Below are 25092 nucleotides of genomic sequence, written 5' to 3' on the forward strand. Positions count from 1 at the left end.
GTGAGGGGAAAGGTAGACTAGCGACAGATAAAGAACTGAAGCAGGTTAGCGACGCATATATATGTTGAAATACAACAAAGCGAGCACGGAATATTCTATAAAGCTCGAATACTACTTTCGCTGGTGTTGTTTTCATCTTTTAGACTGTATTTCTGAGTTGAGGATGAAGCTCGTGTTTTGGCTAGCCGCTGTAAGTTAGCTTGTGGGATCAAGCCAGAAATAACTAAACGCGACTGTCGTGCCAGACACCCGATAGATCATCGCGTGACCCTCAGTTTGGACTTTTGCTGAGTTTTGAGCGGAGACTTCCCTTTAATGCTTGTACTTTACTTAGATCATCATCTATAGTACTGTAGTCTGAAATGTAGCACTGTTTCCGCTTGGGAACTGAAGTGATATCCAAGCCGGAGTGAATCTAGATGCTGTCTTGAGATGTGGCCTGCGCTTGATTGACAATCATGGGAGGATGCGTGGGGCGAGAGCGCGCGGAGTCACGCGGACACAGCTCGAGGACGCAGAGGAAGCGTGGAGGTGAGACTCGGTGCATCTGCGATGCTGCTTTGCATACTTGTTTCCGTTTATGTCTTTCTTGAAAACATGCAAATATCAGGTGTATCGACTTGACCCGGTGTGGGAGAAAAAGACAGACCATAAACAAACAGCACCACGATATTACCATTTTAGAAGGCTTTTTATGTCAACTCATATGTGTTTTGATATATGCATCAAACTACCACCCAACTAACAATTTTTTGTTCCCAGAACGTTACTTTTTATGGCTTGGTTTTGATTGGCCTGAAAAGTTTTCTTAATGTTCCTAGAACGTTGGTTTTTGGTTCCTGGAGCATTTTTGGTTCCCCTAATCTATTTTTTTTTTATGGTTAGGTTTTGGTTAGCTAGGAAAGTTTTCTTAACGTTCCCAGAATGTTGGTTTTAATTTTGTAGAACGTTCCCAGAACGTTATTTTTTATGGCTTGTTTTTAGTTAGCCAGTAAGGTTTTCTTAATGTTCCCAGAACGTTAGTTTTTGTTTTGTAGAACATTCCCAGAACGTTTTTTTATGGTTTGTTTTTGGTTAGCCAGGAAGTTTTCTTAATGTTCTTGGAACATTAGTTTTTGGTTTCTAGAACATTGCCAGAATGTTAATTTTTGGTTCCCAGAATGTTATTTTTATGGTTTGTTTTTGGTAAGCCAGGAAAGTTTTCTTAACATTCCCAGCAACGTTAGTTTTTGGTTGGTTAAACGTTCCCAAAACATTATTTTTATGGCTTGGTTTTGGTTAGCCAGGAAGGTTTTCTTAATGTTCCTAAAATGTTAGTTTTTGGTTCCTAGAACATTGCCAGAATGTGTTTTTTTTTTTTTTTTTTTTTTTTTTTTTGTTAGCCAGGAAGGTTTTCTCAACATCCCCAGAACAATAGTTTTTGGTTTGTTAAACATTCCCAGAACGTTATTTTTTTATGGTTTGTTTTGGTTAGCCAGGAAAGTTTTCTTAACGTTCCCAGCAACGTTAGTTTTTGGTTGGTTAAAGTTTCCTAAAACATTATTTTTATGGCTTGGTTTTGGTTAGCCAGGAAGGTTTTCTTAATGTTCCTAAAATGTTAGTTTTTGGTTTGTTAAACATTCCCAGAACGTTTTTTGTTTATGGTTTGTTTTGGTTAGCCACGAAAGGAACGTTAATTTTTGGTTCCTAGAACATTCCCAGAATGTTTTTGGTTCCCAGAACGTTATTTTTTATAGTTTTTGGTTAGCCAGGAAAGTTTTAACTTTCCCAGAACGTTAATATTTGGTTTGCAGAATGTTCCCAAAACTTTAGATTTTGGTTCATAAAAAGTTCCCAGAATGTTTGTTTTTGGTTCCCAGAACATTATTTTTTTTATGGTTCTTGGTTAGCCAGGAAAGTTTAAACATTCCTCGAACATTAGTTTTTGGTTCCCAGAAATTTTAGTTTTTGGTTCCTAGAATGTTATTTTTATATGGTTTTTGGTTAGCCAGGAAAGTTTTAACTTTCCCAGAACGTTAATTTTTGCTTAATGTTCCCAGAACGTTAGTTTTTGGTTTGTAGAATGTTCCCAGAACATTACTTTTTGGTTCCGACTTCCTAGAACGTTGTTTTTTTTATGGCTGGTTTTTGATTAGCTAGGAAAGTTTTCCTAACATTCCCAGGACATTAGTTTTTGTTTAGAATGTTCCCAGAACATTATTTTTTAATGGTTTGTTTTTGGTTAGCCAGGAAGGTTTTCTTAATGTTTTTAGAACATTAGTTTTTGGTTCCTAGATCAGTCCCAGAATGTTAGTTTTTGGTTCCCAGAACATTATTTTTTGTGGTTTTTGGTTAGCCAGGATAGTTTATATTTTCCCAGAACATAAATTTTTGGTATGCAGAACGTTCCCAGAATGTTAGTTTTTGGTTTGTAGAACGTTCCCAGAACATTAGTTTTTGTTTCCCAGAACGTTAGTTTTTGGTTCCCAGAACGTTATTTTTATATTGTTTTGGTTAGCCAGGAAGGATTTAACTTTGCCAGAATGTTAATTATTGGTTTGCAGAACATTCCCAGAATGTTTTGTTTTTATGGCTTGTTTTTGGTTAGCCAAACATTATTGGTTCCTAGAACATTGCCAGAATGTTAATTTTTGGTTCCCAGAACATTATTTTGTATAGTTTGTTTTTGGAAACCAATGGCTAAAAAGTACGATCCCTGTTGCCAACGCCTAAAAAAGCCTTGCATTTTAATCAGAAGTTCATTGTAGGTGCAACAGTTAGGTGCGTCGTCTTTATAACCCTAATTTGAGAACAATATGCAACACTTCTGCTTTATCTCATTGTTGAAGTTCCACTTCCCTTTACTACACAATAGTTTGAATGTTAAAAAAGATGTTTAGTAGCTTTTGCAGTCTCGTTGTGGATTTGACAGTACTGGCCCTTAGAAACATTCCCAGTTTTGTGCATTATCTCCTCATATGCTGTATCTGGTTTTTTTCTCCAGCTGTAAGCATGTTGGAGCTGGCAGTGGTGTCCCGTCTCAGGGCATGTCTCTGCATGTTCGCTCCATGTGACCGTCGTGCCTGTTGTTTTTCTGCGTTTTCCTTAAACTGTAGTGAAACATGATTGGGATTGAAAGCCAAAGCCAGTTCATTCCATTAAAGGAGAGCATTGTATTCTGTCAGTGACATGTGTTTGACGTCTATCAGTGAAAGTGGCTGCAGTCGTCTATCGGTGTATTGTTGAGTTATCTGTGCTCCAGCATGATATGTGTTGCTTTGAACAGGAGATAAGATATTCATTCACACGTGGGCTGTGTGTTACTTGTCTGTTGCCAGAAGACAATGCATCTCTCCAGTTCAGTCCAGTCTGTCTTCACAGCAGAGCAAAGTTTGGCAAGTTTATTAATTAACAGAAAGTGGTTCTCGAGTGAGATATCAGCCCTAACAATAATAAAAATAAATGAGCTGCAATTTAGATCACAGATTAACTTTTCATAAATGACAAAAACAACACTATTGTTGTTGATATTAAAAGATAATTTTTTAAAGTATTATTATTATTACTACCAGAGCAACTTTTGAGTTCAAAACTTGAGAATCATTATTATAGTTGTTGCTACCTAACCTTTGAACTTCTCTAACTTTTCTTAATAATATAAAATATTCATAATGCACATATTAGACTGATTTGTGAGTGTTTTTGACTCAAATAAACCTGTTCATGAGTCACTTGTATTGCTATTATTATAATATTAGTAGTATTACTAGTACAAAGTTTGATAATATAGTCTTTTTAAAGAATTATTAATATTTTATGTAGAAAGTTTTGCACTTCTTAAATATGCTTAATGATGTAAAATATTCATAATGCACATTAGACTGATTTGTATGTTTAAATGTTCATAAGTCATTTGTTTGAACTATTACTGTTATTAGAAGTATTACTAAAGCAATGTTTGAGAAATTAAAATATTTTTAAGGCGAGACACTGCAAGTGAACAGGGTAAAAAATGAACTAATAGTTATCATTTTACTTAGTTGATTGATTGATTACATTTTCTATTACAAGTTTTCTAAAATGTTAGGTTTAAATATGCAAACGAGGCATTGTTTAATGAAATATGCGCTAATTTGCATACATTTCTAGTACAAAAATCTAAACACTGGATGAAGTACGTTTCAAAATTCTTGTTTATTTTTTTGACATATTAGATTCAAATGTTTTTACAGAGGGGATTTTGGGAATCTCACTTTTTACAGTTTTTTGCGGAATAAAATGTTGTATAAAATCAAGCAAATTCTATATGAACAAATCCCTCTGTAAAAACCTCCAGAATATAGACAGGAATACAAATGTAAAGTGTGGTGTGTGTAAGTGCTGCTGTAGTGGAGATTTATGGCTCAGTGTAGGAGAAAAAGCAAATTTGCCTTTAAAATTATGTATTGTAATTGAAATCTATTGACACAAATAGATAAGTGCTGTAAAAGAAACAGTGTCTTTTGGGTGTTTTCTTTCCACTAGTCTGAAAAAAAACACTTTATGAGACACCAAAAAGCCCAAAATCTCAAACTTGACAGGTGCATGAAAAAACAGTGTTTGTCTCCCCTTTTGAAATCCATTCAGCCATTCTCCTGTTCTGGCGATATCACTATTAGCATAGCTTTACATTTTCCGCCGGTATTAGTACACGATATAACTACAGAAGAGTCAAGTTTTAAATAGGACAAATATCGAAAGGCCTTGGTCATTTTTGAACGCGATGCTATTGGTCTAATAGGATTCAATGATCTATACTAAAAGTGATATCGCCAGAACAGGAATACGGCTGAAAGGATTTCAAAACGGAAAAACTCAAATTATTAACTCGAGGGGAGTTGGAGAATGAGCCTATTTCCAAAAAAAAAAAGTGGAGTGTTCCTTTAATGCACACATTAGACTTAATTTGTCAGCGGGGCGATCTGGTGTTCCTGTCAGGCGGGTGAGGAGGAGGAGGAGGATCTGTCTCTGCTTGTGTTGGGTGTGTGACTGTAACGAGAGAATTACAAGAGAGGAATGCAACTTCATTCGGCACCCTAGAGCCTCAAGACAACAAGAGAGCTATTTCCATATGATTTGACTGGGAGGATTATACAAGGTGCTGAACTTTGACAGTCACATTCTGAGTCTTCTTGTTGTGGCACAAGACCATAATCATAACGTGGAATAAGCGCTTTGACCTTCTTCATGCGCTCCTTCCGTCTGGTCACGTGTTGAGACAGAGTTTTGTTCTTGGGGAATGCGCACTGTTTTGATTTGTGGCAGAGCGAGGGCCAATGAAGCTGCGAGAGAAATAAAAGAAACGGGCATCAATCGCTTGGCTTCTGGGAACGTTTAGAGTCCCATTTGGAGTTCTTCACATTGTCAGTGGTCTCTTTTATTTGACCAAAGCACCGGCTTGTAAACACAGCCATTTGTCTACATTTCTCTGCCTGTCACTTTGAAAGGACTTTATTAGATTGACCCCATAAATCCTACTTTCTAAGACCTCTAAAGGATCAAGATGATCATGCCTTCTGTCATATGATTGATCGTTTTTGTATCAATAAAAAGCTTCACGTGTCTTTTTGCGGTCAAATCTTGACTTGTTTTTATCAAGTAAATGTCAGAATAACTAGTAATATTTCCAGATGAACACTTACTGGATTGAAGCAGCTTGGTTTACTTGATTCTCCAATCATTTTGTAGAAAAATCTGATCATCAGGATCTTTTGAGCAATGTTTGTTTCCAGATATGTGCAAAATATTTATAATGCACATATTAGACTGATTTGTGAGCATTTTTGACTCAAATAAGTCTGTAAGTCATTTGTTTGTGAATCTGATTACAAGACTTATTATTATTATTATTATTATTATTATATTAATAGATATACTAGAACAAAGTTTTAGTTAAAACTTTTTTTTATTACTATTTCTTATTTAGAAAGTGTGTACTTCTCAAACTTTGCTTAATAATGATGTAAAATATTCATAATGCACACATTAGACTAATTTGTGAGCATTTGTTGACTCAAATATGTCTGTTTGTAAGTCATTTGTTTGTAAATCTGATTTCAAGACTTTTATTATTGTTATTATATTAGTAGTATTACTAGTACAAAGTTTGAGAAGTTAAAATCTTTTTTTAAATAATTATTACTATTTCTTATTTAGAAAGTGTGTACTTCTCAAACTTTGCTTAATAATGATGTAAAATATTCATAATGCACATATTAGACTGATTTGTGAGCATTTGAGTCAAATACGTCTGTAAGTCATTTGTTTGTGAATCTGATTACAAGACTTTTATTATTGTTATTATATTAGCAGTATTACTAGATCAAAGTTTGAGAACTTAAAAGAGAGAGAGAGTAAGGACATATTAGATTTTTTTTATTTTTTATTAATAAACTAGTGTATTTTGAGTCAGTGTCGCAAAGATCCTGTCTCGCAATCTCCCTTTTGGATGCACCTTAAGAGAGAAATGCATCTACGGATTACATAATAAAAGAGTTTTTGTGTTTTTGATTTGTTTTATTTTTTTAAGTAATATTTAAAGCTTTCAAGAACGAGACGGCAGAAATTGCATCATGTTTTTCTTTATTTTATAAAAGCACTGTTTGTAACGTTTTGTTGAGTGCACACAAATAATACAGATAATTTTAAATAGCTTCCACTGAAAATAATTTAGATAAACACATTTATCTAGGTTTAACATTTAAGCTAACATTGTTTTATACTTGAACTGTTTTATATCTATGCCGAAGCCCAACAATAAACAAGCACTGGGCTGAAGGCCGATTATTGAACACGCTTTTTTGTGTCCCCAATTTTTTTTTTTTTTACTATTGCATAAGTTAAATAGCCAAAATGTGCTTTTTACAGTTTTGTCTTGCTTTTCAAAGAAAAAACAATTACAAAACAACAATTTAAAAATATTGAACTGAACATTTTTAACATTCTAGTAGACATTGCAGCCTACCAACAAAGTGCAATTTAACTTAAAATGACTAAGTTAGTCAAATAATATTCTTTATTCATTTTTAAGACCCCCTTCTTGAATCAGGCATGGGTTTTTAATATAGAAATAAATGCTGCCTTGCTGAGCAAAGGACAATGTTAGAATAAATGTACTAATAGAGCTGTTGTAATGATTATCATTATTTTTGTCTTTATTTTATTGACAGAACAACAGTAAAATGACAATACTAACATTTCTGAATGTTGTCTTTTATTTAGTGGTAAACCCTCAAGAAGAGCTCAGTCCTAGTTTTTGCTGGCAGCAGCAGATTTCTGAATGATTGTCGTCTTTGGGCTTTGAACCCTGGCTAAGGAGCTGCTGTCAGAATAAATACAATTGGTGTCTGGTGTATTAGACAACAGAACGTTCTGGAGTTGATTGACTAATGGATGATTTCAGTCATCATACAGTAACCTTTCTCTTCTCACGAAGACATGCGATGCGCTTCTAAACAGTCTCTCGCTGTCGCTGCTTGGAATGATTTTTGCATCTTTCTCTGACAGTTTTAAATGCTTCCACACTGAACACATGTTTGATCATTAGTGCACGCCTCTAATTTATTCAGCCTTTTCACTTATTCAGCAAACACTGAAAGAGCTTTATTTGCTATTTTCAGCTAAATAATTTCAGTTGCCGAACATTCGGTGCATCACTAATATATATTTGTATGTTGACTTTTTTGCAGATTCACAAATAACAAATTTTTGCTCCGTTTGAGCCCCTGAATAAAACTGAGCTGTTTTGTACTTCATATTCTCACTATATCAGACTATATATGGTGTTCTTTTCAATGTTAAGCTGGTTTAAAGCACCAGACTTCCTGTAATACTTACATCCTGCCTATGTTTTGAAATGCTGATGACACTCATCCACTTCTCCATCATTGTACTGTCAGGTGGAGTGAAGAGTTCTGGGTGGACCAGCGCTGTAAATCACACAATGTGCCCTGATGATAACTTATTACACCTATATGCTATAAATAATATGTTTGGATGAAAGACAGTCAGAGCAGCATGAGGATGGGAAAGCGTGACAACGGAGTCACGTACACTCGCCTTCGGTGTCAACTTCCTTATTTCTGTAGCAGGTTTATTAGGCAAGCATCACTATTGTTCATATTATGGTTTATGGGAAGTTTTTAAACGTGGTTATTGATCAGATTTCTGCTAACGCTTCGAAACATTGCATATTAGGCATTTGCATTCTTGCACTGTCTGTAGACTTAAATATATCGTTTCTTCATTGTTTTTTGGAAGCCTTGTGTTAAAAATATGTGACTCTGATCCACAAAACCAGTCTTTTTTTTTAAATTGAGATTTATACATCATCTGAAAGCTGACTAAATAATGCTAAGTAAATAATGCTTTCCATTGATGTGTGGTTTGTTAGGATAGGACAATATTTGGCTGAGATGCAATTATTCGAAAATCTGCAATCTGAGGGTGCAAAAAAATCTAAATATTGAGAAAATCGCTTTTAAAGTTGTTCAGATGAAGTTCTTAGCCATGCATATTACTAATAAAAAAAGTTTTAAAGTATTTATGGTAGTAAAATTGACTAAATATCTTCATGGAACATGATCTTAGCTTAATGTCCTAATGATTTTTTTGGCATTCTTTTTTTTTTATTTATTTTTTTTTTTTTTTATAATTTTGACCCATACTGTTTAGATCTAAAAAGAGAAAGGCAAACCATTGCAATCAGCAAATATGCATTTCTATCATTTAAACAAGCAAACCTCAGGGAACTATATATATATATATATATATATACAGTAGTCAACATTCGAAGTGGATCAAAAAAGTTAATCAAAAGTTGTCCTAAGATAAGAACGGGTATTCTTTTTGGTTTTAGGACAAATTTGATGAAAGGTTTTGATCCACTTCGAATGTTGACTACTGTATATATATATATATATATACAGTACAGACCAAAAGTTTGGACACACCTTCTCATTCAAAGAGTTTTCTTTATTTTCATGAAACTTTGCTCGAAGTATCGTCTGGGTCTCTACACATGAACTCCAGCATTGAGAACATTGTACTAATGATTTTTTTTTTTTTATAATTTTGACCCATAGTGTTTAGGTCTAAAAAGAGAAAGGCAAACCATTGCAATCAGCAAATATGCATTTCTATCATTCAAACAAGTCTTTAAACATCTTATAAACATTTAAAGCCACAAAGTTTAGACATATTATTGGAAATATAGATTGGCTACTTTTACTTTTTGGTCATATACAGTCTAACCAAAAATTGTTCAGACACCAGATATAATTTTTGATATTATTTTTAGTGGGTGCAGGACACGGTAGTTCATTTATGAAAGTGAGAATGGCAAAATAAAGTAAACTCTGACATAGTATACCCAAAAATTCTTCATAAAGTGGACTTTCAGTAAAACTGATAAAGTAAGTGCTTGTATATCACAGACTGAACAAAATTAAGCATTGCTTGGGAATTGGTCAACAAAGTATTGATAGTTGTGTAAATAATGTCATACTAACTACATACCTTTTTATCAAAGTTATCTTACATTATCAAGACGAATTTGTTTTCACAGTTTTAACAGTTCTTGTCATATTTTATTGCCATTTTCTAAACTATAGAGAATAAACTGTCATAATGTGAGAAATGTTGAAGGTGTCTGACTAAATGTTGGTTTGACTGTAAATATCAGCATCTGCACCAAATTACACTTTTTGGATTTTTAATAGTATTTTTCTTAATTTGTCCAAAAAAAAAGAAAGAAAGAAAAATGCTGTAAAATATCGTAAGAGGATTATTTGTCAAGTTCTGATTTTTTTTTTCTTAAAATGATTTAGAATTTTTTTTTTTTTTTTTAAAGTTAAATTTGTTTATAAAGTTAAGATTAAAAATATAGCCATAGGTTCTGGCATGGCAATAAACAAATTGATATTTATTTATTTTAATTATTTAAATCATACCAATTATAAGTGGACCTCAGGGTCATTATAAAATAAAAAATCTGTTGACTTTATGTTTGTTTTTATTTGTTATAATCAAATATCTATTATGGAATAGTATGGTTTCCTCCAGCAATTTTATAGAAATAGAATTTCATCTTACTTTTTGGCCATATAAATATGTAAATAGTAATTTTCTTAATTTGTGAAAAATACTATAAAAGTAGTGTAATGGGATTATTTGTCAAATTCTGAATTTTAATTAATTATTTCAAATTTGACTTCAAATTTTGAGTTATTTTAGTAAATAATACGTTAGCTATATGTCAATTTTATATATCTTAAGCATGTGTCATTTTTACATGACAAAAAATTTCCAAACAAGTATAAGCAAACCTCAGGGACCGTTCTATATATATATATATAATTTTTTTTCCCCTGTTTTTTTTTTTTGGAGAGCACACATTATTTTTATTTGTTATAATCAAATCATTATTCTGGAATAGCACGGTTTCCTCCAGCAGTTTTATAGAAATACATTTTTATTATATCAGAATTATAGAATTTCATCTTTCTTTTTGGCCATATAAATTAAAACTAAATATTTTAATAGGAATATTTGTCAAGTTATAATATAATGTAATATAATATAATTTATTAACTAAATGTAAATTTAATGAACAAAAAATCTAAAGCATGTGTCTTTTTTTAAATATGAAAATATTTATTAATATAATTTTTTTTTAAATAAAATACAAAAATACTCTGTTAATCAGTTTATTTTTAAAATTTTTATTTAGAGATAGAGCGACCACATTGTTTTTATTAGTGATAATCTGGAATAGCTGGAGCGACTGCAAAGTCTTGAGCCGTTTTAATCCGGTCTGAATCAAACACAACTGTTTTTCTCACAGTTTGCTAAAATTACTGAACAGATGACTGTTTTTGGATCCTCTGAGAAACCTAATCCCATCCAGACAGGAATGTCTGTTAATGTCTGTTATTGTTTTCACAGTGCTTCTCATTAATTTTAACCACGTCAAAAAGATTGATTTGTTATTAGAGCTTCAAATAATGAACATGAACCTGAACAGAACTGAGCTTGATGCCATTGTCTTCAGTAGAGCTACTTTGTTTTAATGAACTGTAAATGTATTACTATTAATAAACGGTGCAACATCAACACTTTGAACTGAGCTAAATGACTATTTAACAATAATATTTGTAGACAGCTGTTGATAATGTAAGTATTTATTTCAGGCCTAATGCAAACACACAGTGTGTTGTAATCTTAAAGACCTGATCAGCTGTGTGTTCTGCTTAACGTACGATTGTTGAATCCAAACAGAGGCTTTGTTTGAGCAGATAACTTGAGGGTCAGGAGGTGCCTTCAGGCTTGTTGATGGATGAAGGCTGTTGTTTTTTGCCTGAAGTGATCAGTCATTAGGGAGGGCAGTATTTACAGACAAACAGTCATAAATACACAACCTTTGCTCAGCCATGGGAATATAAGCGAGTGTCGTTCACTTCTGCTTTTATTTGAGAGCTTGCTGTACTCAAATCATGTTTTATATTTATACTAATTAACTTCTCATTTATTTTCCTATTTAATTTGTGCTTGATATATATCTATATTATCTCATATACACTGCTGCTCAACACTTGTAATGTTTTTGAAGATGTCTCTTATGCGCTTCAAGGCTGCATTTATTTTATTAAAAATACAGTAAAAACTGTAATATTCTGAAATATTATTACCGTTTTAAATAATAATGTTCGATATTAATATATTTTAAAATATAATTTATTTCTGTGATGCAAAGCTGAATTTTTATCAGCCAATATTTCAGTTTTCAGTGTCACGTGATTCTTAAAGTCATTCTAATATGCTGATTAATTACTTTTATTATCAATTTTGGAAACATTTGTGCTGCTTTATTATTTATTTTGGAACCTGTGATTTCTTTTTCAGGATTCTTTATGAATAAAAGGTTGGAACAGAGTTTATTCAAAATATAAATCTTTTCTAACAATATAAGTCTTTGCTATCACTTTTTTTAATCAATTTAACATCCTTGGTGAATAAAAGTGTTAATTTTTTTCTTTAAAAAATTTTACAATCTTTTTCTGTATTTTTGACCAAATAAATGTAGCCTTGATGAGCAGAAAAACGTCTTTAAAAATCTTACTGATCACAAACTTTTAAGCAGCAGTGCAAATGAAGTATTTCTAGTCTTATGCTCACCAAGGCTGGAATTATTTGATTAAAAGTACAGTAAAATCAGTAAAATTCTGAAATATTATTAGTATTTCAAATAGCTGCTTTCTATGTGAATATCTGTTAAACTGGAATTTATTTTTGTGATCAAAGCTAAATTTAAACATAAGTTGCTGAGTTTTTTTTTTTTTTAAACAAGTCTCTTCTGCTCACAAAGCCTGCATTTATTTTGATCCAAACTGTAGTTAAAAATGTGAAATATTTTACCATTTAAAATAACAGCTTTCTATTTCGATATATATTATAATATAATTTATTTCTGCGATCAAATCTGAATTTTCAGCATCATTACTCGTCTTCAGTGTCACACGATCCTTCAGAAATCATTCTAATAGTCTGATTTCCTGCTCAAGTAATTTCTTTTTTTTTTTTAATTTTTTTGAAAGCTAGTATATGTGTAAATACTAACTTGATGATTTTTCTTTCTACTGTAATGTTGTACATTTCCTCAGTGATATTCCATTACACCATCATCACATGAAAGCACTAAATGTCAATTCTTGTTTATTGCACTATTACTTTTACATTCCACTCAATCTCCTGTTTGTTGCCCAGTGAAGGCGTTCATGAAAGCACTGATGGAAAAGTTTGTCGGCCTACATTTGTAAAATCTTTGCTGTGGATCTGCACGTACGCTTGATTCAAGTCTAACCTCATCAGAATTCATTGGAATAGTAGAATTCTGGCGTAACGCTCGAAACTAAAGCGGCCCTCGCTTTGATCCTCATGAATCATCAAAGCTGGAAATTCCAGGAAATGCTGTATGGCCTACAATTCTCTCACATTAGTGCTAATTCACACCTCATCTGCGTCCGCAGGTCGTAATGAACCGTTGAAGAAAGACAAGCTGAAGTGGAAGAGCGATTACCCGATGACGGAGGGCCAGCTCCGCAGTAAGAGAGACGAGTTCTGGGATACGGCTCCGGCGTTCGAGGGCCGTAAGGAGATCTGGGACGCCCTGAAGGCCGCCGCTGTGGCTCTGGAGTGCAACGATCACGAATTGGCTCAGGCGATCGTGGACGGAGCCAACATCACATTACCCCACGGTGAGAGTCGTGACACCGAAACCAGCTCTGTGTGTTTGACTTGCTGTCTTTTGTGGAACTGGGAAAGGAGAAATATGGAAGAATGTTAATCAGGTGCTAAATTGTGCAATAATCAAAATGAACTCATCAATTAAATAATTAGTGATGCTTTTGATTATTCCAATTTAATAAAACTATTAAAATGCAATCCAAAAATATTAACAACAATTTGGTAAAAAATAAAACTGGATTTTTTTTTTTTTTTTTTTTACTTTTAATAAATTGCTTTTAATTGTGTACGTTTTTTATTTTTATTTTTTATAAATATGTCTCTTCTGCTCACCAAGCCTGCATTTATTTGATACAAACTACTGTAAAAACGGTAAATATTTGAAATATTTTTACTATTTAAAATAACTGCTTTCTGTTTAAATATATTTTAAAATGTAATGTATTGCAGTGATCAAAGCTGAATAAAAAAATAAAACTATTAGAATGGAATCCAAAAATATTAACGGCAAATACAGGATTTGGTAAAAATAAATTTAAATTTAAGAAAAATAAAATGCATTTCATAGGGCCTTAAAAATGTAATTTTTGCTAATTTTTTTTTATAAAACTTTGCTACAAATAAATACAGTAAAATTGTGAAATATTATTAGTATTTCAAATAGCTGATTTCTATTTGAATATCTGCTAAACTGGAATTCATTTCTGTGATCAAAGCTGAATTTTCAGCATCAGTTCCTGATATATATATTTTTTTAAATAAGTCTCTTCTGCTCACCAAGCCTGCATTTATTTGATCCAAACTACAATAAAAATGTGAAATATTTTTACTATTTAAATAACTGCTTTCTATTTGAATATATTTTAAAATGTAATTTATTGCTGTGATCAAAGCTGAATAAAAAAATAAAATAAAATAAAACTTAAAACTATTAAAATGGAATCCAAAAATATTAACAACAAACAATTTGGTAAAAAATAAAACTGAATTTAAGTATTTAAGGGCATTAATTTTTTTTATTTTATTTTTTTTTACTTTTAATAAATTGCTTTTAATTGTGTACTTTTTTTTTTTTTTTTTTTAAATATATATAAATATGTCTCTTCTGCTCACCATGCCTGCATTTATTTGATACAAACTACTGTAAAAATGGTAAATATTTGAAATATTTTTACTATTTAAAATAACTGCTTTCTGTTTAAATATATTTTAAAATGTAATGTATTGCAGTGATCATAGCTGAATAAAATAATAAAACTATTAGAATGGAATCCAAAAATATTAACGGCAAATACAGGACTTGGTAAAAATAAATTTAAATTTAAGAAAAATAAAATGCATTTCATAGGGGCTTAAAAATGTAATTTTTGCTATTTTTTTTTATAAAACTGCTACAAATAAATACAGTAAAATTGCGAAATATTATTAGTATTTCAAATAGCTGATTTCTATTTGAATATCTGTTAAACTGGAATTCATTTCTGTGATCAAAGCTGAATTTTCAGCATCAGTTCCTGATTTTTTTTTTTTTTTTTTTAAATAAGTCTCTTCTGCTCACCAAGCCTGCATTTATTTGATCCAAACTACAATAAAAATGTGAAATATTTTTACTATTTAAATAACTGCTTTCTATTTGAATATATTTTAAAATGTAATTTATTGCTGTGATCAAAGCTGAATAAAAAAATAAAATAAAATAAAACTTAATAAAACTATTAAAATGGAATCCAAAAATATTAACAACAAACAATTTGGTAAAAAAATAAAACTGAATTTAAGTATTTAAGGGCATTAATTAATTTATTTTTTTTACTTTTAATAAATTGCTTTTAATTGTGTACTTTTTTTTAATTTATTTTTTTATTTAAATATGTCTCTTCTGCTCACCAAGCCTGCATTTATTTGATACAAACTACTGTAAAAACGGTAAATATTTGAGATATTTTTACTATTTAAAATAACTGCTTTCTGTTTAAATATATTTTAAAATGTAATGTATTGCAGTGATCAAAGCTGAATAAAATAATAAAACTATTAGAATGCGATCCAAAAATATTAACGGCAAATACAGGATTTGGTAAAAATAAATTTAAATTTAAGAAAAATAAAATGCATTTCATAGGGCCTTAAAAATGTAATTTTTGCTAAAAAAATTTATAAAACTTTGCTACAAATAAATACAGTAAAATTGTGAAATATTATTAGTATTTCAAATAGCTGATTTCTATTTGAATATCTGTTAAACTGGAATTCATTTCTGTGATCAAAGCTGAATTTTTAGCATCAGTTCCTGATTTTTTTTTTTTTTTTTAAATAAGTCTCTTCTGCTCACCAAGCCTGCATTTATTTGATCCAAACTACAATAAAAATGTGAAATATTTTTACTATTTAAATAACTGCTTTCTATTTGAATATATTTTAAAATGTAATTTATTGCTGTGATCAAAGCTGAATAAAAAAATAAAATAAAACTTAATAAAACTATTAAAATGGAATCCAAAAATATTAACGGCAAATACAGGATTTGGTAAAAATAAAACTGAATTCAAAAAAAATAAAACATATTTCATAGGGCCTTAATGTAATTTTTGCTAAAATTTTAATAAATTGCTACAAATAAATACAGTAAAATCAGTAAAATTGTGAAATGGTATTAGTATTTCAAATAGCTGTTTTCTATGTAAATATCTGTTAAACTGGAATTTATTTCTGTGATCAAAGATTTATTTGATCAAACTACAGTAAAATAGTAAAAAAAATGAAATATTTTTTTCTACTTAAAATAACTGCTTTCTATTTGAATATATATTTTAAAATGTAATTTATTGCTGTGATCAAAGCTGAATAAAATACTAAAATAATAAAACTATTAAAATGAATCCAAAAATATTAACAGCAAATACAGGATTTGGTAAAAATAAAACTGAATTCAAGAAAAATAAAACATATTTCATAGGGCCTTAAATTTATTTTATTTAACTTTTAATAAATTGCTGTTAAATTGTATATGTTTCATGATTTCAATTAATTGGACATGCTTTTGATTATATTTCTTAATGTAACCATTAAAACTGAGTCTGGAAAAAAAAAACTTTACATGGAAAAAATTGAACCCTTTTTTTCTGGAAATTTGCACATAATAAAAATTAGGTTAAAATTCTTTACTTTACCGTGTTGCATGTACTTACTGTAGTAATAACATTAAATTATGCATAATTACATGCAGTTAACCACAAAGCAAATTCGAATTCTAATCCTACTAATCTAAAGTGCATGTTGTTCATTAATATTACTCAGTACTTAATTGTATAATTACACTGTAATGAGGATTTCTAAAAATAAAATGTAAGCCAAAATTGTGGAGTAATGATGCTGAAAATTCAGCTTTGATCACAGGAATAAATGACATTTTAAAATATATTCAAATAGAAAGCTATATAGTAAAAATATTTCAAAATGTTACTGTTTTTGTTGTACTTTGGATTAAAGCGGAAGAGAATTCTTTAAAAAAAAACATTAAAAATCTATAAATCTTTTGACTGGTATTGTACTTCAAATTAATAGTTATACAGAACAAGAATTTAAAACATGTTTAAAATGCACATAAATTATAGTGGCATTTATAAAAAAAGAAAAAACATTTATTATCAACACCTAGCCAAAATTATTTTATAGCAAAACTAAATTACCAGCATGCAAACAATGTGCTAAACAAACAAACCTGACTTGCCTTACTATGCCTATCGGCTAAATCTGTGTTCAAGTTGAATGTGAAGACAGAATTAAAACCGAAACCTAAGGAATAAAACATTTCTATACTAATGCACAAGCCTGTAATTTCATTTTATTGTAGTTTTGACCATTATTTACTGTCATGTACATGTAAAGTGTGATGATAAAGTGAGAATTTGGGAAATGAGTCCATCTGTAGTCCATTGGAGAACCTAGGATTTGAGCAAATTAAAGCTCACAAAATCTGCTTTATTTTTTCCCAAATTTCATTTTTTCCAGGTTTAATGGTTAAATAAAAAAAATATAAATCAAAGCATGTCTAATTAATTGAAATCATGAAACGTACACAATTTATTAAAAGTTTAACTAAAACTAAATTTTAAAGCCTTATGAAATACATTTTATGTTTCTCAAATTCAGTTTTATTTTTTCTCAAATTTTGTGTTTGCCATTTAATATTTTTGGATTCCATTTGAATAGTTTTATTATATTGTAATAATCAAAAGCATTAACATTTCTATGGTAAATATTACTTAAAAAAAATAATGTTTTAGGAATAAATTTTATTATTATTAGTAGTAGTACTAGTACTATCATTACATTAAGTAATATATTTCTGTCACAGTTTCTTCAAACTTTTATTTTGGCCAGTTGCTTGACCCATAAGTTTCTGTTTGTTGATAATATAACTTTTTTTTAATATATTGGACCTAATATACTATTTATTTGCTAAATATTTAAATTAAAAAAAAAATATTTAACTTGTACATTTTTTTTTTTATATTTTCTTTAAAATAGTGAAACATGAGACATTAATAAGTACATTTCCAATAAGTATATGTGGCCCTAGACCCTGGTCAATTTTTTTTTACAATTTGAGATGTATACATATGAATGAATAAATAAGCTTTACACGGACATATGGTTTGTTAGGATAACAATATTTGGTCAAGATGCAACTGTTTGGAAATCTGGAATCTTGAGTGTGCAAAAAAATCTACAAAAAATCGTCTTTAAAGTTGTCCAAATGAAGTTCTTTGTAATGCATATTACTAATCAAAAATTAGGTTTTGATATATTTATGCTAGAAAATTTACAAAATGTTTTCATGGGACATGATCTTAACGTGATATCCTATGATTTTTGGCATAAAATAAAAATGTGACAATTTTGACCCATTCAGTGTATTTTTGGCTATTGCTACAAATATACCCGTGCTACTTAAGACTGGTTTTGTGCTCCAGAGTCACAATTTATATTATGTTACGTATAAATATGGTAGAAGATTTGCTAAATATCTTTATGGGACATGATCTTAATATCCTAATGATTTTTGGCATAAAAGAAAAATGAAAAATCGACAATTTTGACCCATACAATGTATTTTTGGCAACTGCATGCTACTTACGACTTGATTTTGTGCTCCATAGTGTTGGGCGATATGCTCAATTTTCATATTGTCCTATCGTCAGCCTGTGAGATCGCCGATACACGATACTATCGTGCTAATTTATTTAATATGTAAATGTGTCAATATGTAATAAATTCCTTATTCGTTTTGTAAGGGTAGTGCATGTGACTTGTGACACAGTTGTGCGTGTACAGAGCGCTGACTGTAGTTCGGTGTCATATTACAAAATGCATTACAGCCTTTTAGAATCACAACTTTTAACAATCTTGACAAAAAGCACATCATTGGAAAGGTCTGAGTCTCAGGATTGCATATTTGGTGGTTATTTTGTGCTAGATTGAAAATTTGTAGAAAAATGTAGACTTTTGTGTCAGAAAAATGCATAAAAGATATATACGGCATTTGGATGGCACCCGGTGGCTGTTTGTGGTATAACGCCTAAACAAACTTTCACAGGAACCTTAATTTTTTTCATATCAACTTCAAATTTGGAACATAACTTATTTAGATGTGAGGCTTCAATTTAATATAAAATTTTGGATAAAACCTGTTATGTAAAATATGTATTTTATATCAAATATAATAAAAATTGTACAGTGCATTTTATTTACTGTAAATTTAAACTCACATAATTTGTTGATACTTTATTTTTCTGAAGAAATTCCACTTCTGCAATAATCTGCTGATTGTCATCTTTAAAAAGAGACCAGCCTTAGATCTGTATTCCAAAGTGTTCATGAATTACAACAATTAAAGTTTGGATAGTGCACTTTCATGCCTATTTTAAAAAACGGGGGGCCACAGTTAAGGGGTTAAGGCGTAAAATAAATATATAAAAAAGGCTTTCAGAATCAGCCCATTTGCTTGTAAAACATTGGCAATCAGAATCGGCCAAGAAGAATCAAGATTGGCACATTACTAAAAAATAAATTGGGTGCTACCAAGTAAAAAAGTTAATTTCGAGCCCTGCACAGCCCTTATTGCTCTGTTTCTCCCACTTTATTTCCCCATCACTAATGATTGTTTGTACTTTCAACCCCTTAGGATCTCTAACCGAGTGTTACGACGAACTCGGCAACCGTTACCAGCTACCGGTTTATTGCCTAGCTCCGCCGGTCAACCTGATCACCGAAAGAAGTGAAGAAGACCTGTCAGACAACCCCGAACCCCCAACAACACAAAAGAAAGAGTTCCAGCTCAAAGTGCGTCTCTCCACCGGCAAAGACGTGCGTCTGAACGCCAGCATGACCGACACCATCGGCCTGCTCAAAAAGCAGCTGCAAGCTCAGGAGGACATCGACCTGGCCCACCAGCGCTGGTTCTTCTCCGGGAAGCTGCTCACGGACAAGACCCGCCTGCAAGACACCAAGATCCAGAAGGACTTTGTCATCCAGGTGATCGTGAACCAGCCCACACCGAACCACTAGGACGAAGCGAAGCGGACGGACTACAAAGGGATGACGGACCAAAACCTCAGCAGCTGGACGAACGCAGAAGTGCAAAACCATTTGCACAAGGAGGATAAAGACCTGTGCTGACTTGAACAGAAGTGCCAACGTGAATCTGGTAGCGAAGCACACTTGACTTGACTATGCATATCCTGCAAAACGGTCCTCTCAAAGCCCTTTTAAGATCATCGATAATCAAACTCGAGCTTCATTTTGCACACTTGAGTATCTTAGAGTTAGTTGTGCCTTGGAAGAAGAGTAGATGTTTCCCGAATGCTGTTTTTGTTTCGCTTCTCACACTTTGACGTCTCTGAGCACAACAGTACTTTCTATGCAATCTTACGACCGGAAAAAGACGCTGATGATTCATCCGACGTAGCTCATCTACAACTCGGACACGTTCGCTGGAGGTGAACTAAAAGGCTCACTGTGTAAAACCGAGTGCACAAAGATGCATTAAACAGAGCGATGGTATACATCTTCATCTGGTCCATGTAGATGAAAGTGTGTTTCTTTCTGTTTTTCTAGAGCTGTTAAGCTGTAAGCACTCAGGCTGCAGTCGGTCGATATTGCTACTATTTTGAGAGATTATATTCTGTACTATTCCAAACTTTACCTTGCTTTTTTAATAACTTCAAGTAAGACTTTTTAATGATTCTTAAACCTTTATCAGTGGCATTACAAGGCTGTTATATTTTGATTACGCTTAGAACGCATTGCAACATTGGTTCGCTTTCATGAGGATGGAAATGTTTTCTTTTACTAAAGTTTTTCTGCTCTTGATTATCAGCGCACCGGTTAGAAACAGCTCATTACCTCAACGGCAACTGTTCCTCATTAGTCCGAGTCTCTCGAGCGCTGGCGTGTTCGTTAGACGTGCTTCTTGTGTCACGCCATTCCTTCTCCTCTGGGTTACTTCTTTCCTCTGTTGTTTTTAAGCATTTTTTTGATGATAGAAAGATGCATGGACCTTTATGGATGAGAGAAATCACTTTAGTTTATCATTGTGAATTGCAAAAGTTTTGCATTTGAGGAATATTCCTTTGAATTGTATGGTCGGCTATCACAGAAAATAATTTAACGCCTTTATTTTAACATTTACGCACTTGCAATGCAAGTTCAAAAGCATAATTCAACACAAAATGAAAATTCTTTCGTTATTTACTCTCTTACGTTCCAAATTTGTGGATTACAAAATCTGAAAATATATATATTTTTCTCCATAAAATGAATGTCATTGTGGTCAAATGTTTTTGTTTGACAAAAAAAGGTGAGATTATGAGATAAAAGGTCATATTTATGACATTAGCTAAAAGCTAAATTGTAATTTAAAATTGACTGCTATTATGATTATGAAACTATCTCTAAATATATTTTGAACAATAAGATTTTTTTAAAAAGTCTCTTCTGCTCACCAACCCTGCATTTACTTGATCTAAAATATAGAAAAAACATAATTTTTGAAATGTTTTTACTATTTAAAATAACTGCTTTCTATTTGAGTATATTTTAAAATGTAATTTATTCCTTTGATTTCCAAGATGAATTTTAGCGTCATTACAGCAGTCACATGATCCTTCAGAAATCATTCTAACATTCTTATTTGCTGCTCAAATAACATTTATTATTATTATTATTATTATTATTATGTTGAAAACAGCGGAGTATAATTTTTTTTTTCAAGTTTCTTTGACGAAAAGAGAGTTCAGAAGAACAGCATTTATCTGAAACAGAAATCTTTTGTTACATTATAAATGTCTTCATCACTTTTGATCAATGTAATGCCTCCTTGCTGAATAAAAGTATTAATTCTTATATAATATATATAAGGAGACTTTACTGCTTATCAAGGCTGATCAATTTTAATTTGATTAAAATTTCAAAAAAAATTAAGTAATATTGTGAAATGTTAATTCAATTTAAAATAGTGGTTTTCTCATTTTTTGTATTTTAATATCCTTTAAAATATAATGTAAAATATACTGATTGACTTTTTAACTTTTTTATTAAAAAAAGTATCACAGGTTCTACTGTTTCCAGTTTTGATACTAAAAGTAATAAACCAGTATATAAGAATGATTTCTGAAGGATCGTCACATGATCCTTCAGAAATCATTCTTATATACTGATTTATTTATTACTGAAGTAATAATGAAAATTCAGCTTTGATCACGGAAATAAATTACTTTTTAAATTATATTTAAATAGAAAACAAGTTATTTTAAATAGTAAAAATATTTCAAAATCTTACTGCATTTGCTGTACTTTGGATCAAATAAATGCAGGCTTGGTGAGACTTTTTTTTTAAAAACAAAACAATTGTAAAAAAAAAACGTTTGACTGGTAGTCTATATTTCACTTTAGCTTTTATTTCCCTCATTTCGTCAAATCTTTACGTCAAATGTGACTTTTTCATAATTTTGACTGAAATCATTGAGTTTTTGACCCATTTTTGACAGTGGTATTTAACTTATTTCATTATTTTGACTTTTTGTCAATTTTAGATGTTTATCAATTGTTTTTGTCAATGTTAATTGACATTTGTCAATTTTTTCATCTCAATTTTGACTGTTGTAATTATGATTTTGCTTTTCATAATTTTAAGTCATAATTGTAGTTTTATATGATCATTTTGACTTCATAATTGTGACTTTCTCATAATTTTGACTGAAATTATGGATTTGATCTCAATTTTGACAGTGTTATTTGACTTCGTTATTTTGGCCATTTTAAATGTTTATCGATTGTTCTTGTCAATTTCTTGACTATATCTCATAATAATTGTTCATCATTTTGATTTTTTTTTTCCCTCTCAATTGTGACTTTATATCAATTTGGAACAATGCGAGTAAATGAATAATGACCATTTTCATTTTTGGATAAAATATCCCTTTAACCTGCCATTAAGTATGGGCAAAAAAAACAAACAAAAAAAAACTACAATCATCATTTGGGACAAAGAATCACTCAGTTCCTCTCATCGCTCATGTGCATCATGAATCACAAACTCTGATAAAATAGAAACAGTACACAGTAGCATTGTGTACTCCTCAAATCCTGCATTTTTTGCTGCCTTTTTTCTGATTTAGTAGCGGCGGGAGCTGTGTGAAAAACCTGTCCTTAGTCAGCACAATATGAAACCCTTATGCTGTGACAACAGCCCCAATAGATGCGCTGTTGCTGCTAATGATAAAACAAAAACAACAACAAGATAGTTATTCTCTCATTGGCATCCGCTTTGTCTCTTTGTTAAACAAACACTTCTGTTAGTAACATTGAAAAAATGAGTGGAAATGGATAAAGGTCAGAAGATGGGGACTGTATTTTAGATTGGTTTTGGATTTAAGACCGCGAAGAGCGATCTTGCTGTTATTTTTGCAATAATTCTAGCCGCATAAGACAGTTCTTCTGCAATGTTTCAGTAGATGTTTTCTTTATGTATTGTTTGTTATCTTTGTTTGAATGTATGTCTGATGTGGATTTAGGTTTGTCTCATGACATGAAGTTTCCAGATTTGACTGAGGAAGCTGCTAGGAAGCCATACATGTGGATCTTTTTCGCCCCGCTGTGTTGGGACACGTTCAGGAGACTCACTTCAGGCGGTTTTCCTTCAGATCCCAGATTATAAGAAGCCATTATTACACTTTACTCAAGCTGATGTGGGCCTGTGTTTATGGATGCCCATTTCTGACACGTAAGACAAAGAATCATGCTTTAGGAAATCATAATTGTGACACACTACATAGTTTAAACATTGAGACGGCAAGTCATTATGAGATGAAAAGTCAAAATGGTGATTGCAAAGTAGAAAAACATTAAATAATTCACTGAGATTAAAAAAAAAATTCATTGTCATGATCAACCATTTTATCATTTCAACTTTTCATCATTTGGATTTTCATCTCATAATTTTGACAGTCACAATTGTAGTTTTTAACTTCTCATTGTGACTTTCTCATCATTTTGACAGTGGTATCCGACTTAATTATTTTTACTTTCGTCATTTTTTTTTTTTTATGTTTTCAATTATTTTTGTCAAGTTTGACTTTCTCATAATTTTGACTTTCACGTAATTTTGACTAATTTACTAAATCCCAATTTTGACCTGTATTTGTCTTATTAGTTTGACTTGTCAACTTTGAGTGTTTATCAATTGTTCTTGTCAAAATTTAGCTCTTAATTGTGACTTTCTCATCATTTTGACTGAAATCACTGACTTGATCTCAATTTTGACAGTGGTATTTGACATTTCATTTATTTTATTTTTTTTCATTATTTTGAGTGTTTATCAATTGTTTTTGTCAATTTTGGTCGTCATAATTATGACTAATCTCATTGTGACTCATAATTTTGACTAATCAGTTACCTGATCCCAATTTTGACATTGGTATTTGACTTATTTCATTATTTTGTCATTTTTTTAGTGTATATCAATAGTTTGTCAAAACTGATCATAATTTTGACTATCTCACAATTGAAAGTTGTAATTGACTGTCGTAATTATGATTTTTGTACAATATTTCATAATTTTGACAGTCATAATTGTAGTTTTATTCAATAATTTTGACTTATAATTGTGACTTTTTCACAATTTGATCTCAGTGTTGACAGGTATTTGACATTTCATTATTTTGTCTATTTTAAACGTTTATCAAATGTTTTTGTCAATTTCGATTGTCATAATTTTGACTTTTAATCTCGTGATACTCAATTTTGATTGAAATCATTGACTTGATCTCAATTTTGAAAGTGGTGTTCGACTTTGATTTCATTATTTTGAGTTTTGTCAATTGTTCTTATCAAAATTTTACAGTCGTAATTGACTTATTTGTCACCGTTGTGACTTTTATCAATTTTGACTCATAATTGGCTTTATTTCATAATTTTGAACGTCAATTGTTTTTTGATCTCATAATTGACTTCTGTTTGACTGTTTTATTTGATCATTTTGACGTTTTATCACATAATTATGACTTCCCTTTATAATTATGGCTTACCAAAGCATGATTTTTTTTATTTCTTGCATGGCAGAAATGTCCCACCCACAAAATACATAAACTTTTCATAAACTTTCACATGAATTTCTTCATAGACAAATATCTGTATATTAAGAAATAAAGTGTGTGAAACTCTTTAATGTGCTTACGGCCTATTTTACAAAACTTATGTACATTTACAAGCAATTTGTTATTCAGATGTTTTAATTGTCAATTAAAATTAACAGCTGGGAAAGCAAACAGA

At 31.0% G+C, this 25092-nt stretch overlaps 1 protein-coding gene across 1 annotated transcript; it reads left to right on the top strand.

The window, feature by feature from the left end:
• Nucleotides 1-25092, top strand: LOC141298254 (ubiquitin domain-containing protein 1-like). The gene is made up of 3 exons (XM_073828765.1): nt 1-531; nt 13044-13271; nt 19448-25092. The coding sequence occupies exons 1-3, from the start codon at nt 459-461 to the stop codon at nt 19828-19830; spliced, it is 684 nt and encodes a 227-aa protein (XP_073684866.1). The 5' UTR covers nt 1-458; the 3' UTR covers nt 19831-25092.

The sequence above is a fragment of the Garra rufa genome, chromosome 22, assembly GCF_049309525.1.
Source record: "Garra rufa chromosome 22, GarRuf1.0, whole genome shotgun sequence".
NCBI lineage: Eukaryota > Metazoa > Chordata > Actinopteri > Cypriniformes > Cyprinidae > Garra > Garra rufa.

What these genes read in the sequence shown, in the direction of transcription:
- LOC141298254 (XM_073828765.1), top strand. Translation starts at nt 459, where the DNA reads ATGGGAGGATGCGTGGGGCGAGAGCGCGCGGAGTCACGCGGACACAGC. An exon ending in GACGCAGAGGAAGCGTGGAG is followed by an intron (nt 532 to 13,043) that starts GTGAGACTCGGT and finishes CTGCGTCCGCAG; the next exon opens with GTCGTAATGAACCGTTGAAG. An exon ending in CAACATCACATTACCCCACG is followed by an intron (nt 13,272 to 19,447) that starts GTGAGAGTCGTG and finishes TCAACCCCTTAG; the next exon opens with GATCTCTAACCGAGTGTTAC.